This window comes from Podarcis tiliguerta (assembly GCF_965153285.1).
Source record: "Podarcis tiliguerta genome assembly, chromosome: 4".
NCBI classification, from domain to species: domain Eukaryota; kingdom Metazoa; phylum Chordata; class Lepidosauria; order Squamata; family Lacertidae; genus Podarcis; species Podarcis tiliguerta.
Window position 1 is genome coordinate 68,157,067 of NC_139537.1, and position 16,380 is coordinate 68,173,446.

The 16,380-nt window shown below is 39.1% G+C and overlaps 1 protein-coding gene across 1 annotated transcript in view; it reads left to right on the forward strand.

The window, feature by feature from the left end:
• PRKX (protein kinase cAMP-dependent X-linked catalytic subunit) overlaps positions 1–14,055 on the forward strand; it is a 57,211-nt gene extending 43,156 nt beyond the window's left edge. Inside the window, exons 4-9 of the mRNA XM_083438026.1 lie at positions 160–279; positions 5,644–5,739; positions 7,072–7,129; positions 8,268–8,345; positions 8,857–9,007; positions 9,753–14,055. Of these exons, the coding sequence (XP_083294152.1) occupies positions 160–279; positions 5,644–5,739; positions 7,072–7,129; positions 8,268–8,345; positions 8,857–8,982 (478 nt within the window). The 3' untranslated portion in view covers positions 8,983–9,007; positions 9,753–14,055. The remainder of the gene's footprint in view (positions 1–159; positions 280–5,643; positions 5,740–7,071; positions 7,130–8,267; positions 8,346–8,856; positions 9,008–9,752) is intronic.
• Positions 14,056–16,380: the final 2,325 nt, after the last annotated feature.

A 16,380-nucleotide genomic window follows, 5' to 3' on the forward strand; every position in this document is an offset into this window, starting at 1 on the left:
TTGTAATGTGGCTGTGATTCTCCTAAAACTTTAAACATGCTGAACTATTTCTGATTACAAGCCTTTAGGTCTTGGGTAGCCCAGTTTCAATGAAAGCTTAATCCATCACAAATATGAAATGTAATTTTAGCTTCCTGTTCCTTGCTATTTTTTTCTTAGGACATGGACGCTCTGTGGGACCCCAGAATATCTTGCCCCAGAAGTCATCCAGAGTAAAGGTCACGGAAGAGCAGTAGATTGGTGGGCCCTCGGCATTCTGATATTTGAGATGCTGTCTGGGTAAGTTGAATGGGGGATATAGAATTAAGTGAAGTACAGATATTTTTCGTTTTCTCACAGTGAACTAATATGGAAAATCTGGTTCTTTTACATGTCCCAGCTTTGCTTTCGTGTTGTGTGGAAAAGCAATTTTGGAGACAGAAAATGAGACTGTCCTGCACAACATCAGCATACTTAACTGCACAGAATTCCCGTCTTCTAAAATTGAGATGATAAATATTTGTTTCCTTGTGAGAAAACAGTGCCTTTTAACATTCAGTCTCATGGTATTACGTATCCATGGGAGACTCCCACACAACTGGAACGACATCTAAGTGACCTAGGCATATGGTTGGGACTAATTGTGTGTGCCTTTCCCATGCAATAGGTAGTGGCCCCTTCCTGGCAAGGTGCCAGTTTCATAGAATAGAACCATGTAATTGGTGCCCTCATATGGCTGAATTGTTTGTGGCAGGAGTAGGGAACCTGTGGCTTTGCAGATGTTGTTGCATTGCAGTTCCATCATCCCTGATCATCAGCCATCCTGGTTGGGGTTGATAGGAGCTGGAGTCAAATAACATCTAGAGCTTTCCAGAGCTTTCCAAACTTTTCATGTTGATGACACACTTTTTGGACATGCATCATTTCGTGACACAGTAATTCAGTTTTACTAGCAAACCGGAGGTTAAACTTACCCTTTTCCAGCCAGGGAAGTGCATTCACATGACACATCTACACACTGCAACTGACACACTAACATGTTGTGACACACAGTTTGGAAAGCTCTGATCTAGACAGTCACAGCTTCCCCATCCCTGTTTTAGATACATCCTGTAGCCATGTCATAGCCACCCATAGACAAATGCAAGAATATTTCAGTTGGATGATGATTCAGGGGCACATATATTACCAGTAACTTGGAATTCAAAAAGAATCCCATGTTCAACACTTAGATCCACTTGTGTCATTGGGTGGTAGGTTTCATGCCTCGCTAACAAGTTTTAATTGAAATAGATCACACTTTTAATTTTAGAAAATCAATACATCTTTTAAAGACATTCTCACATTTATTTTAAGAAGTTTTAACTCATCAGGCATGCTGTTTTCAAAGAGAATCTGTTTTGGGAAAAGAGAACAAATCCCATATATGCATTCAGTATTTCAGTATGAGAAGATACATCTGATAATCTTACGTTTCTATGCTAGATTGGGGCTCATGCTGTTTGAGTTCATTGGGCTTCTTGCTGGTACCTGTTTAATCAGCATTTTTTGCTGCATGTACACCTCTGTGTGTGTGTGTTACAGCGAGAATATTATAATTCAATATCGCATAAATCCATGAATATTTGAATCCACTAGATGGCAGCATTTTCAGAATAATGTGTAGATGATTTAACTAGCTTTGTTGCAGAAAGGCTTTCTTAGAAATTTCCTGCACTAGTAAAAGATAAATTTGTTAAGCTGGCATTTGGATTAGATTTATCCCAGCGAAGTCAATAGGGTTGGATCCAAGTTAGCTGAACTATATTCTCATTGAGAAATCATGATTTCAGTTCAGCTAACTTAATCTAGATCTAATCCTTTGCATTTGAAAAAAGATGGAGGTGCAGTTATAAAAGAATTGTGTAAAGTATCATTGCTTAATGTTGCATTAGTATAACTCTGCAGAAATGGTATGCGTACCAGATAATTTATCCATACATTTCCCCTTCAACTCTTATTATCTCTTGGAGGTAACTAGTAAGGCACTTCAAACATAGATCTGTGTCTTGAATGTGCACACCAATTTTCATTCCTACAGTTAAAGCGATGTTGGCTTTTTTTTTACAAGCAAACCAGCTAAAAAGATGGTCAAACTTAAGGCAGTAATCTACTCAATCAGCTACAAACAATTCTCAGGAATCAGTGCAAAAATCTGGTTTTAAATATTAAGAATAATTCCCCTGAATAATATGGATTCATTAGGTTTCTGACATAATTGTATGCTTTTCATAAACAGTCTAAAATAGAGAGCCTATGCATGTAAGACTTAAATGAGGCCTGCAGTCTTTTCCTTTCTTTTTTTTCTTTTTTTACTGGCTTTTTCTTATAGAATAACCTTCTATAAAAAGACAAAAACAAGTCAAACCAACATGTGGTCTGCTAGTATCAAAGTACTTCCTGCAGAAACATTACTGTGAATCTGTTATACAAATCAGCTAAAGAGGCACAGACATGTTTTTTAAAAATAGAAGCAATTTCCTAAGTAGTATTTTTAACACACCCACACGGTGTTGCCTGATTAAATGCACATCAAAAGAATATTATACCATAGGCTTTTAAAGCTGATCTGAGCTGTATCTTACTCTGAATTATGTTTAAAGAATCTGAAAAGCTTGCTTGATGGAATCTTCCATTAATAAAGAAAATTCCACTTCTGCTTTGGATCACTGGTCCCAATACTGCAGTCAGCACACTAAAAAAACCAATTCCTAAACACCAGCTGTGCTTGCTTGATACCAAACTTATGTGACAAAGGAAAACATCACTTAAAGGGGAGGGCAGGCTAGAGGGGCTTATTAAAATCTGGAGAACTTCAATTTTTATTTAATTTGTTAGCTCTCTCAGTTGGATCAGAATGTTTCAATACATGCCAGCAACCTTTGGCATGCCTTATCCCTGAACTGGAAGATACACTAATGATATTTCGACCTGTAGGCAAATACTAGAGCAGAGTTGGGAGCCTTTTTTGGGCCAGAGGCCACATTTCCTTCTGGGCAGCCTTTTGAGGACCACATTCCAGTGATGAGTGTGGCCAGAGGCAATAGTGGATGGAGGAGCAACTGATATACATTTCCCCCTTTGTACAGTAGCCTGGTTTCTACAGACACCAACATCCTCCTCCACTTGCACAAGCAAAAGGCTTCAAGGATACATTTCAGCCAGGCAAAATCTCACCCACTTAGAGTACAAAGATGAGCCATTGAGAGGTTTGGCTTGGGCATTTTTGAAGGGCAGACGAGAGACCTGTTGTCAGGGCCGTCTTAAGCATATGTGGTGTTGGGTTGCAAAGATCCGCCCGCCTTCCTCCTGCAGCCAGTCGGAAGCCGCGGAAGCTGTGTTGGACAGTCAGGTTCCAAAAAACGTTTTCAAACCGGAACACTCACTTTTGGGTTGTGGCATTTGGAAGCCAAAATGTTCTAGTCGCAAGGCGTTCGACTTCCGGGATACGACTGTATAAAACAATTCCTTACAAATGTACTCCTATAAATTATGCTTTTTGCTGGCTACTCGATTCTTGCCTGCTTGCCAAACCAGCTCTTCTTCTTCACCTTACTTCAACAGTGTTCCTTCAGAGAAAAGCTTTGTAAAAATATATATGCAACAACGATCCTTGTGGCTCCAGAAATAAGGATTAGGACACTTCGGTTCCAAGTCACCAGCTAGGCTTTATTTGGGCTTTTTCATTTTTAATGTTTAGTTTTATGTAATTGTAAGAGCAATTCAAAAGTTTTAGAATGGAGCAAAGATACAAATGGCTGTGATTAGATAAGCAAAAAGATAGAATTAGCTTTACAAGAATTTAGTTGAGCCTTTCCATTCAAACTGAAGAATAAAAAGGTAACGGTAAAGGACCCCTGACAGTTAAGTCCAGTCACAGACTAAGGGGTAGTAATATTTCAACACAATTTATTCTGGTTATTAAGTATTTGTATTGCACTATCTTCATTTAGGAAGAGTGGCTGAGATTAAAGGACAGTGGCAAAATTATTGAATTAGCATATTTGCTTCATGCACATTCACTAAATATATTGTCTGTTAACTTGGAAATGGTTCACAGAGCTACCGTATTTTTCGCCCTATAGGACGCACTTTTTTCCCTCCAAAAATGAAGGGGAAATGTGTGTGCGTCCTATGGGGCGAATGCAGGCTTTCGCTGAAGCCTGGAGAGCCCCAGCGCTAGCCCCACAAGGTCGGGGGGACAGAGGGAGGCGGAATGCCTCCATCCCGCTGTCTCCCGAAGTGGTTTGGAGGCTGACGGCGAGGAGAAGAGCGCTTCTCCCCGCTGCCTGCCCCGCAAGCTCTGGGGACAGCTGGGAGGCGCAGCGCGTCTTCCCCCTGTCCCCGGACCTGGTCTGAAGGAGGGCTGCGGGGAGAAGAGCGCTTCTCCCGGCCCCACAAGCGCCTGGGGGGGGGGGGAAATAATATTTTTTTTCTTTATTTCCCCCCAAAAAACATGGTGCGTCCTATGGAGCGAAAAATACGGTACTTTAGGCAATCTTAAGGGCTTAGGTATGGTCAATGCGATTTCTGACCTTTTCTTCCTTTAAGCAGAAGAAATGTCTCCCCCCGCTCCAGCAATGCACCACAACATACAATTTTTTTGGGGGGGGGGAGTTGCTGTTTGAAGAGGCATACCCCAAGTTCTTTTGACCATGAGGAATTAGTTGAAAGATACTTTCCAATTCCACCTAACTGATTTGGAAAGAAAAGGTTTTTCCTGCCCCTCAATAGCTGGTCTTATAATAGTGTTAGCCATTAAACTGGAGTCGAGTTCTCCAACAATAAAACAAACACTTCCATTTTTAACTGATCTATTACTACATAACATCAACCATTCCAAAATACCCATGAAGTTGATTTCTTAAATTGGAAGAGCAGGAGGAATTATTCCCAAGATGGACAAAATTTACGAGACACATGAGGATCTAAGGCTTAAAAACATGTTTCTGAAGAGGTCTTGGGTGTTTTGTTAGAGCTCCTTTATACTTAAGTGCTAAATATTTGTGCTAAGTTTATTAACTAAAGTAATAGCCTCATGGCACAGATATGCTGCTTCGCCAGTATTTAAAACATGCCACCCCAGGTCTTGCTAGCATAGCAAGCGTTCTGATCAGACCCCTATTCATCACAAGCTAGCACTTAATAAATCAGACCTATTTCTTTAACAGATGCCCTGTACCTCAATTGTGAGGAATGCATACACCAAGGCATAAAACCCCCAGCCTGTTAACAAGAGGTTTGACTTCACTGTGACGCAGGGTGCTTCAGAGGGCAAAAGTGAAGGCTGCAAAGTGTTTTAAAAGAACCCGTTCATAATTTTGTCACTCATTGCATGGTATAAGCGTACTGTCATTCTCTATCCTTTATGTATGTTTCTAGAAAGTGTACTATTTGGTTTACACCAGGTCAAGGGGCAGCAGAAGTAGTCAACATGTGTATGTGTTTACGAAGTCACTTTTCTGGACTTCAGTAAGTACAGTACAGCTGTATGCATAAATAACTGCAGGTCTAATATTGGGAAGCAGGTGGCATTTAAAATAGGCTATGGCTTTTGCAATATACTTTCAAAGATTTTTAAACTTATAGCTGTGTGGTTTCATGTGTCTTCCTCCTCTTGATTAGGTTTCCTCCATTCTTTGATGACAACCCTTTTGGAATATATCAGAAGATTCTTGCTGGTAAAATAGATTTCCCCAGGCATCTGGATTTATATGTAAAGTAAGTGCATTCACCTTAATCACTGGTTTATTCTATTTAGGTTCTACCTTAGCATTACTTTAAAGTGTCATTCAAACAGTGTGTGAAGCCGCTTGTCACATGCAGCCACTATTTATTTGTATAGTGCACACTGTCTGTGGATTCTGGGGAGAGAACGCTCTAATTTATATACTTGACATTAATTAAATTCTAGGGGCTCTAATGTGAATTCAGAAAGCTTGCTCAGAGTTTTAAATATTTAACTTTAATTAGAGCTGAGCCTAATTAGTAGCATTAGTCCTGGTTTTCATATAGCAATTTGCATGTTTGAAGAAGATTTCCACCCAACAGCTTAGCAAATATCATAAAATCAGACATTACTTTGCCTTCTATAACTCAGACAGAGCCTATTTTTAAGACTCCAGGGAGCTCTGCCATCCCTGAGCTGGCATATAGGGCACAGCTCAGGGAAACAGACAACCCTTGAGAACAAGGGAGGCGTAGAACCCCTGAGCGTTTCTGACAAAGCTTTGGGAAGCTTTCCAGTGTGAACTGAAACCCGAGCAGGATCTTTTTGCCTATACTTTATGTAAGTGATCGGATCATAGCCCTGACTCAGCCAAGTGGGCTTGAGAGTAGGGCTTTACAGAGAATATCTTAAAGGTGTCTGCCTGACCTTCACCAATTGCACAGTTCCTTTGCTCCTAGACCACCAGAGCAAGTATGGGGACCTCTCTGCAGGAAATGCCTCTCCCAGACCATGCCCCTCCCCAGTCTGCAGCAAGGATTAATAGAGTAGGAACTATATATTACATGGCTGAAAAACGATACAACTATACTAGTTCAGCCGGTGGCAGCTGTGTGCTTAATATGTATTTATAAGGGGTCACTTAATCAAACTGGAATGCTGACTAAACGGCTTGAGTAGATCAGCGAAGAATTTAATAATTGTGAAATATGTACCTGCCCTCCCCATATGTTTTCTTGGCAACTCACTTTCAGTTACTCTGTCTGCATCCCTGTCAAAGGTGTGTTGAAAGGTGGATTTATTGCTCACCTTCCCCAGCTGCACCCCAGTTATCTCAGCTGGAGTATTAAGCACTGGAGATTTGTTGCTCAAGCTACAATCTCTCTCCATTTGAAAGCTGATAATTGCAGGGAAAATATTAGCCTTATTACATTACTACTACTACCTCCACCACCACCACTACTACTACTACCACCACCACCACCACCACCACTACTACTACTACTACTACTTCCACTATTATTAGATGCCTTTATATATTTTCTGTCATCATGAATGCAAATACAACTTCAAAAATTGACTAATTTTTCCCACCCCTCGTCCAGGGACCTTGTTAAAAAACTTCTTGTGGTTGACCGAACAAGACGGCTAGGAAACATGAAGGTAAGCTTTAAATACTACTTTTAAATCTCAGCACATCCTAACCATTGGCATAAAACGTTTTCCTTATCTTCGGTTTCCAGAAATGCTCTTTTTGCTTAAAACCAAATTCCAATACATTTGATTTATTTTGTGGAGGGGGGATCTTATTAATGTATTCTTAAGTGTGGGAAGGCTGTATCGTTAGGGGTGAGCAGTGGGGCTCAAGGCAATGCTATTTTTTCTAGAAAAAGAGGTGCCAGAACTCACCATGACTGCCTCTCTTGTTCTCTTATAATGGTAATGGCGCCCACCTGAGAGGTGCCAGAACTGAGTTCCAGCAAGTTCTGGATGGAAAGAAAGCCCTGGTTCAAGATCCCTAAAAGAAAAGGGATTGCAAAAAGTTCCAAACAGGCATCTCCAAACTTGAGTGAATAGGTAGCAAATGTCATTCGGTGTAAAGAAGCATAAAGCTACGCATGTTAGTGCAAAGCACCTTAGTTTCACATATATGCTGATGGGACCTAAACTGGCAATGACTTGGCCAGGAATGAAACCTTGGGGTCATAGTGGATAGTTTGATGGAGATGTTGATTCTATGTAGAAAGCAGCTGTGAGAAATACAAATGTCATGCCGGAGATCATTAGGAGACAATTTTAAAATAAAACTGCTGCTATTCCAATCCTGTGATCTAACTGCATTTGGAATACTGTGTACAGTTCTGTGCATTCAGTAGGACTCCAGTCATGTGTTCCTCAAAAAGGAACAACCCATAATATACCAATTTCAAATTTGAGATCAGTTTCAAAAACTTGTACTATTGCATGTGGGTCTGCTACTTAAGGGTAAAAGAATCAAAACCTTACTCAGTATATGCTTTGTAGAAATCAGACCCAATCTCACAATATTACTTGCATTTGGTATGTAAAAGGACGATTTGTGACCATCAGAATCCAAATTCGGTACAGGAAAAGCTGCTGGGGAATCCAGTATTTAAGAGAGAACCAGAAAAAAATGGGGTGAACTGGAGTGTGTGCACTACAATGTGTCCTCAAATACAGATGGCAGAAATACATATGGGTCTGCATACAGTGTTTGCTAGAATATATTTTAGCATTTCCTGTCAGTGAATAAACATCTAATTTGATTTTTCTTCAAAAGAATGGAGCTGATGATGTGAAGAGGCACAGATGGTTCAGGTCTGTAGACTGGGATGCTGTACCACAGAGAAAATTAAAGGTGAATTGTGCAAAAACAAATGCAGCTTTGAGATAATCCATTATACTTCTGCTTCATTTGATTCTTTTTCAGCTAAAAAAAAAAATCTGTCTGGATTAGAATTATAGTGAAGGTCATATGCCTGTGTTCTTTATGTTGAAATCCCAGAGCCATCACACCAAACATTTCCCAAACTTACTATAAGTTAGGATTCCAGTGGACAAAAAGAAGTTAGTGATAGGACTTTCAGAAGGCAGGTAAGATATCCACCCAGCTGGAGCAAAGCAGATTTGGGTTCAAGTCAGAGCCTAGATAGGAACTTAAGTTCCATAATGAAAGAAAGGTGGGATATAAATGTACTGTAATATAGATAAATAACTGATCAGGCCAAGCAATTGTGCTAAAACTAATCTGTGATAATGAGCTAACTTTATGCCAAGCAAAAAAAAAAAATTGGGGAGGGGGTGAAAAATTCTAGACTATACTTCATTTGACATGGGATTTTAATTCTTATTTTCCTTTTTCAATTTAGCCTCCTATAGTCCCGAAGGTATCAAATGATGGTGATACATCCAACTTTGAAGCTTATCCTGAAGATGACTGGAACAAAATGCCTCCTGTACCTCCTAAAGATTTAGAAATTTTCAAGAACTTCTAAATGTGAGACACAAAATGTCATTAAGGTATTGGTTACTCATCTTCCCTAAGTTCTACTTCCTTTTTATTCCTTTATAAAGTCTATAGGAAAGCTCTGGCATATGACCTAATTAGACCCACCTTGCTAAGCCACACCTATCATATATGGTATCAATTGTGAGGCAGGTAAAGATGCAGCTAGGCCAAAAGGAGCTTTGCAGGTACACAAAGTCTCAATGATCAGCTGATTGTTAGGGCTTTCAAAGCACTGAACATTTGCATTCATGGAGTGATTTCAAGACACATTGGTGAAAACAGGTAACCTGACATTGTGATGTCACACAGTTGGCAGGTTGGTAGGCCCACTCACTTGTCAAACTTATCTGTTGGGGGTAAAGAAATGAAAAGGATCAGATCCGCTTCCTTTGCATTGTAAAAGCATCCATGGTGATCTTGATGTTTTTATTCATTCCTGTTGCACTTACGCATTTTTCAGCAGATAGCGTTTATGAATGTCCACTCTTGTACTTTATAGAATCACCCCGATACTGATTTTTCCTTTGGTAAAAAGTAATTCCTTGAGATCTTTCTTGACTGAAAGTCAAGAAAGGCATTTTAAAATAGTGGTTATTAGAGTAGCATAAAAAAAGAAAGTGATCTTTCCTTGCAGAGATTTTCTTGTGGTTATGTGTCCTACAGTGCATAAAGTCCAGAACTTTGAATAAGGAGATTCAAGTATCCACTACTCTGAAATATCAATTAATCGAACACTTGTTTTTATTTATTTTGTAGAAACTGGAAGATTATTAATGTGCTAGTTGGGAACCGGCAAAGAAGAACTTGAAAAAAGTTATGAAGAATTTCTTTGAAATGAGTGAAAGAATGTTACTTCATTATTCATAAAGAAATAATGTTAAAAGTTGGGAAAGTGTAGATAAGTTTAGTTGTATGGATTTGGCATTAGTTCAGTAAACTAAAATACTGAAGCACCTACCCTGAGGTGTAGACTTTGAAACTGTTATAGTTTTTTGGGGTTGTTTTTTTAAAAAAGAAACAGTTATTTTTAGTTTTGTTTCTTGCTATGCCCAAATATTTTTGCATAGTTATCTCATTGACTAACTTTATAAGTTTATACTAAGATTGTCATTTAAAGCACAGATTAGAATATGTGTATATAAAGAAATCAATACAGAAAAAGGCACAGAAACTGTGCTGAAATGTAAATTTTTGTACTTTACAGAGTCTATTGTTTTTATTCTTAAATGTTTTTTCAAGATGCCCCCTAGAAGAAGAAAATCTTAAAATGATCAATAGGTTTTTCAGCCTCTTCTATACGTTTTATAATTCTTTGTAAAAAGAAATATACAAGTAAATTTTGAGAAAATTGTAACGTTTCCAGTGCTCCACACCTGCAGCCCTACTATTTGAAAGCTGAAAGATAAAGGGCCTGTATGTTTTGTTTAGATTACATAATGTTTTCTTTATGAAGTTGAGTTGAAATTTTGTCCATGCAAATCATGATTCTTGATTACTGCAGACTATGTAAAGTGTTTTTCATTAACGATATGAAATCATGGCAAAATCGTACCTATTGGTAAGGTGTGTTCTCTGAGTTTAGGTTTAGAATCATTGCACTTACAGGGACCTGAATCTTCTGCCATATGCACTGTTTCATACACGAACTACCATCACTGAACAACTGCAACCTAAGGTGATGGCTTGGTGCGTGAAACATTCACCATAGATCAACTGCTACAATAAGATTTCACATTACATAAGTATCACTTCAGGAAACAAGGCTATTCACATGGTCTTCTGAGTCGTCGTCATCATGAAAATTAATGAACATCCTTGTGTGTAATTTAAAATTCTACAGATTCCGAAGTAGAATCTTCTACATGTCAATTAATGTCATTTATACTGCTGAAATAAACCAGAATATGTGGAATTAGGACTATATACTTACACGATCCCAAGGTTGAGCTCAACAGGCAAGGAGAACCAGTGGCCTTCTAGATGTGACTGAGCTACAAGTCCCATCCCTTTGATCATTGGCCATATCAGCTGGGACTGACTAGAGTTGGAAATCCAACATATGAAGGGTTATGATGTGTAGAAGTTCTTTGAGCTGTTCACACCTAGTACCACTACTAGGATTTAAGCTTATTTATTTCTGGGAAGCTTAACTTTGAACTGGCATGTATGTTTAAAAATAAAATTTCAGCAGTTGTACATTCAGAGAAATATTTGTGGTATGTGAAATTCTCTCCAATGATGGCTTTAGACACCTACCATGGTTATAGATGTTTGGTCTGTACATTTGAAGAAATTGTTTTAAAAAATCAATGACTGATTCTTCTCCCCATAGTCTGCAAATCCTCACTGTTAGGTGGCTCATGCATATGCAATTTATAAATGTAAAGACTTGTCCAGCTTTCTGGTCTCTTCTGATCAGTTTTCCCCACAGACCTTTACTGTGACTATTTGAATCTGAGATGCTTCAAAAACCCCATATTTCTTATTGTACATAAGATTTTTTAGACCACATTGTGAGGAAAACTGACTCCAAAAAGAGGAGATAGTGTGTCTTGCAAGTGGCAGGGGATTGAAACTTTTCAATTTCCTGTCACCTACTCAGTATCAAATGAGTTCTAGTGCTTTTCCTTCTGTACTTTTCGCAGTTAGTACAATCTATCTACCAGAGAATAAGTGACTGTTTTTCTGTTACTGCATCTACTGATTCTGAACACACAACGTTTGTGTGTCTTGCATAATTCTTCCGAGATGAACCTTCCAAAACTTGACTTCCTGTGTTGCAGAATCTTGGCATTTGATGTGCAGTATATTAAGGTGCTTGCAAACAGAGTACTTCTGTTTGTTTCTAGCTCACAGCAGTTTTAACAGTTGGAACCACGCTAAGCAAGAAAAACAGTGGATACAGGAAGACATACTGCTTAATTTGCACATAACGCTCAGCCAAACCACAACTTGGCATGAATGCACATGTTCCCGGACAGGAGGTTGTGAGTTGCAAACCAAGAACAAACCCTGGTGCAGCTCATAATTTGTCTAAAGCAAAAGAAACAATCAGCCCAGGTTTGCATGACACACTAAGCCAAACCATGGGTAGCTCAAAACAGGAAGAATGGAACAGCCTCTTCTACAGGAGTATGCATGTTCATGCTAAGCCATGATTTGCCTTATTGTTATATATAAATTGAGCCAATGTATTCTTTGAGTTGGTCTGCTATTCCATAAATTTATATCTTCTGAATTCAGTTTATACTATTACAACTTCTTTCTCAAGGGGGGAAAAAAATACTGAAATAGTGCTTCCATAAGTAAGTAGGACAGTAACATTCCCTTAGCTGTAAAAGTTATACCAGAGAATTGTGGCTTTCAGTTGGCAAGTTAATCATCCATAAAAGAAATCAATTATGTATTGTAAATTAAATTCTGCACAGGAAGAAACTGAATCTTCATTTGTATGAACGACAGGTGCATTTTAGAATATAGCTTCCCTTAGCATAAACAACAATATAAAGGAGCTGTTCTGGTGCATCTGTTCACAAGGCACTGGTGATGCTCAGCAAATATTGTGCACTGAAGTCTGAAGCCTGCCTTATGGTTAATTTAGCAGGATGCCACCATACTGGAAACGGCAAAAGGCTGTCTCGAAAAGTGATAATGCAATATGGGTGTTGTGCTTTGATCTTCCAATTTTCTGCTGTAAGCTGCCCTGGGGAAATAGTTATTGACAGTTTATATAAATAAAATGAATAAATTAAAAAAATATCAACTGGAGCTGCACACACTGGGCTGGATCCAGACTGAGTTAGTTGAACTTGGTCCAACTAACTAAACAATTGAACAATTTAGCTTTGACTTGGTTATCATTGAAATAAGTGGGTGTCAAGTTCATCTAAACCTCTATTCAGGCATTATAGCCCCTATGAAGGAGCAATGCAGGATCAGTGAGTATCTATGCCTCTCGTACAACATGGCATCTACTGGGAAGTGTACCTTTTCAAATGCAGAGGTGCGCACAAAAGCTTCCATGTGATCTGGAACCACAGCCCAGTTTTGCTGCTCCCATGTTGCTTTATATGGGAGCTATAATGCCCGAAGATGGCTTAGGCTGCAGTCCTATATGCCAGGAAGAGGAAACCTGTTTCTCTCCAGATGTTGGATCCAAATTTCATTAGCTGCAACCCTCATGTCCAGTGATCAGGAATGAGAGGGTTTGTAGTCAAACAACATGTGGCAGGCCACAGATTCATTTCACAGCCCTAGCTTCTCCAAAATTCCACTTAAAATTTTTCATACACCTATTGATTTATTTTTATTAGAATTCTTATTCTTCATGCCTTATTTTTATAATGGTTAGATCTTTTTTAAGGGACTCGAAACAAAAATTCTCCTTTTCACATCAACACACAGCTTTCGTGATATGGATGAAACCAAAACAAATCGCCCCTACAGCCTTCTCTGTATTCAATTATAAGGTGGATAATGGGCATAATTTTGTAACCAAACATGATGCAGTATAATTGAAATGGGGGTCATGCCTTAAATTGCCTAGATGTACTTGCTTGCTCAAACGTTTGTGCTGTTGTTGAATTTAACAAAGGTGATCTGCTGTAGAAGAGCAAATTTAATTTATTGAAATGTAGGTACTAAACTGTTTAACTGGATGGACAAATCTTGGAAAGTGGAAAATAGCAAGCCAGTCATCTTGCCATCCTGGAAAACTAAGATTCAGTGATTCCTATACTACAGAATTTTTCAGCTTTCAAGAACTGTAGCATAATTCCTTTGTACTGTACTGTGTACAGATTTCCTATGTTTTGCACTTTTCTATGGCAAACATGACAGCTTTATAAATACTCTGTTGTACAGTAAGTAAGGGATAGTTACATTTGTGTAAAAAACCAAATTGAACAGATTTGACTTCCAACGCTGACTTGGACTGATGTCGGATAAGTTGCTTGCTTGTTTGAACTCATGTGTATAAGTACTGTACAAATATATAAGTCAGTCCTCATTGCACAATGAAAATCACTGTGATCTGTAAATAAAACTTAGTCCAAAAATTCTTCAGCTCTTTTATTTTATATCAGTTCTGAAATTAATTATATATGACCTTTGTAACTTCCAATAGGGTAAAAATGTCTCAAAGTGTTTGGAATCTCTTATAACAGGGGTGGTCAATTCCCAAGAGACTGTGATCTACTCACAGAATTTAAAACTGGCAGCACACAGTAGAAGATAGAGACCGGTTGTGCTGACATTTATCGGATAATGAATCCTCAAAGTATTAGTAACTTCATAGACCAAATCTACTCATTCCTTGTGGGCATGAACCTTTTAGACAAAATCAAGTGGATAAAATATGATAGAGTTCAGCTTGTGGGATCTGCTCTGTTATCTACGACCTTGGAATAAAACAGACCCGGTAGGCAGATTCTCCTTTGTCATCCATCCTCTTAACCTCAAAGAAGAAACAAGATGACAGGCGCAGAGAAATTTGCTCACTGTTACTGGGAGATCTACAACTGTAGCAACAACCTGCTCATGCAACATTTCCCTAGCGCGGGAATTGGTTGCTTGTAATTGCTTGCTTGCTTGCAATTGGTTTCTTGCACTTGTGAAAATTCTTGTGCAACCCGTGGCTTACTTGTGCAGTCATTTCCACAACAATGATAATTCTCCAACCTCTTGCACTAGTCTGACATTGGACCTCACCCACTGTGTTGATTTGCTGAATTAAAGAAAAATAAATAGGCATATATACATTGTAGTATGTTGAGCCAAGAAGAGGAAGGTAAAGAAAGAAACATTGTCTAATTATAAAAAGAAAAAATGAAGGCATGGCTTTAGATCTGCAATCAGACCATGTTTCCCAGAAGGAATATAGGTCGTAATTTCTTAAATGTTTGACTGCGTCTGTATGCTTTTTCATTTTTCATACCCACTTTAAATTAGAGTAGACTCATTGAAAGTAATGAACCCAAGTTTGTCATGTCCATTTTTTTCCTGAATAGAACTTACACTGGAAATGACCCATTTTTTTTGAAATGGATATTGAGGGTAAATTCCATATAGTAGAATGTTTCGTAGACAATGAAAATGGATTCTTATAATGGCTATTCCTGGTGGTCTCATTTTAACCACCCCACATAAAAAGCAAAAGCCACATCCTTTTCTTATTCCCTATTTAAAAACAAAAAGTAGTTCATCACAATATTCTTAAGACAAAATCTGCAACAATAGGGAGGGGGGCGGAGATTGTTGGCATGATATGGCATATTCTTGTCACATCGCTCCATTTAGCCATTATTTTCAAGTTATGTGGAACAGAATGGGGAGCCCATTCTTGGCAGCTTTCCTCCTGGGTGTTTTTGGGAAAGCTACATTTTGATGTGAACCTCATCAAATGCATTGCTGCAACCCGTTTGGCTGGGAGCTTTGGGGGCCATGTCTGCTCTTGGCAACAGTCCTACTCGTAATACGCATGGCCCACAGATTAAAATAAATCAAAAGTGATGTTTTAAATAACTTCCAGAGCTTCCATGTCAGAGCTAGATGCACTTATCTGGCATTTCTCAGCCATGTCTCCTTCCGTGGCAAAGCCTGCTGATGTCATTCTACAGCTGGGGTGGCATGTCCATTATCTTTTCCTCTACCCTGTGCTACTTACTGCAGCCCTGGTTATGATTAGAAATCTTATTCTATTCATAAATGCAACATTTCTATCAGAACTATGTTTTGTGGAAGCCAAGTTTCTTTGGAAAGGGGCAATCGGTCCTGTGGAATTCGATTGCAAATTTATGTACACCATGGTGTCCTCTGTTACTAGGCTGGGAGAAACACAGTGGCATGGTATAAAGGTAAAAAGCACACCAAGGCACTGGGACCGCATGCTAGTTTATCAAACTTGGGGAACCTGTGGCCCTCCAAATGATGTCATACACCAACACCCATCATCCTCAACCAGCACAGTCAATAGCCAAGGATCCTGGGAGTTGTACAGTGGTACCTTGGTTTCAGAACAGCTTAGTTTATGAACAACTTGGATTAAGAATGCTGCAAACCTGGAAGTAGGTGTTTTGGTTTGTGAACTTTACCTTGGAAGCAGAACATGTTCCGCTTCCTGCTGAGTGTGTTCCATTTGTACATTGAGTCCCCCGCTGCTATGGCAAAGCATGCCTTGGTTTAAGAATGGACTTCCAGAACGGATTAAGTTCGTAAACCAATTGTGCTCCAGTGGCTTGGCAGCAGCAGGAGGCCCCATTAGCTAAAGTGGTGCTTCAGGTTAAGAACAGTTTCAGGTTAAGTACGGACCTCCGGAACGAACAGGTACTTCACCCAAGGTACCACTGTACTCCCATCACATATGGCACCTTCTTATGAAACACTT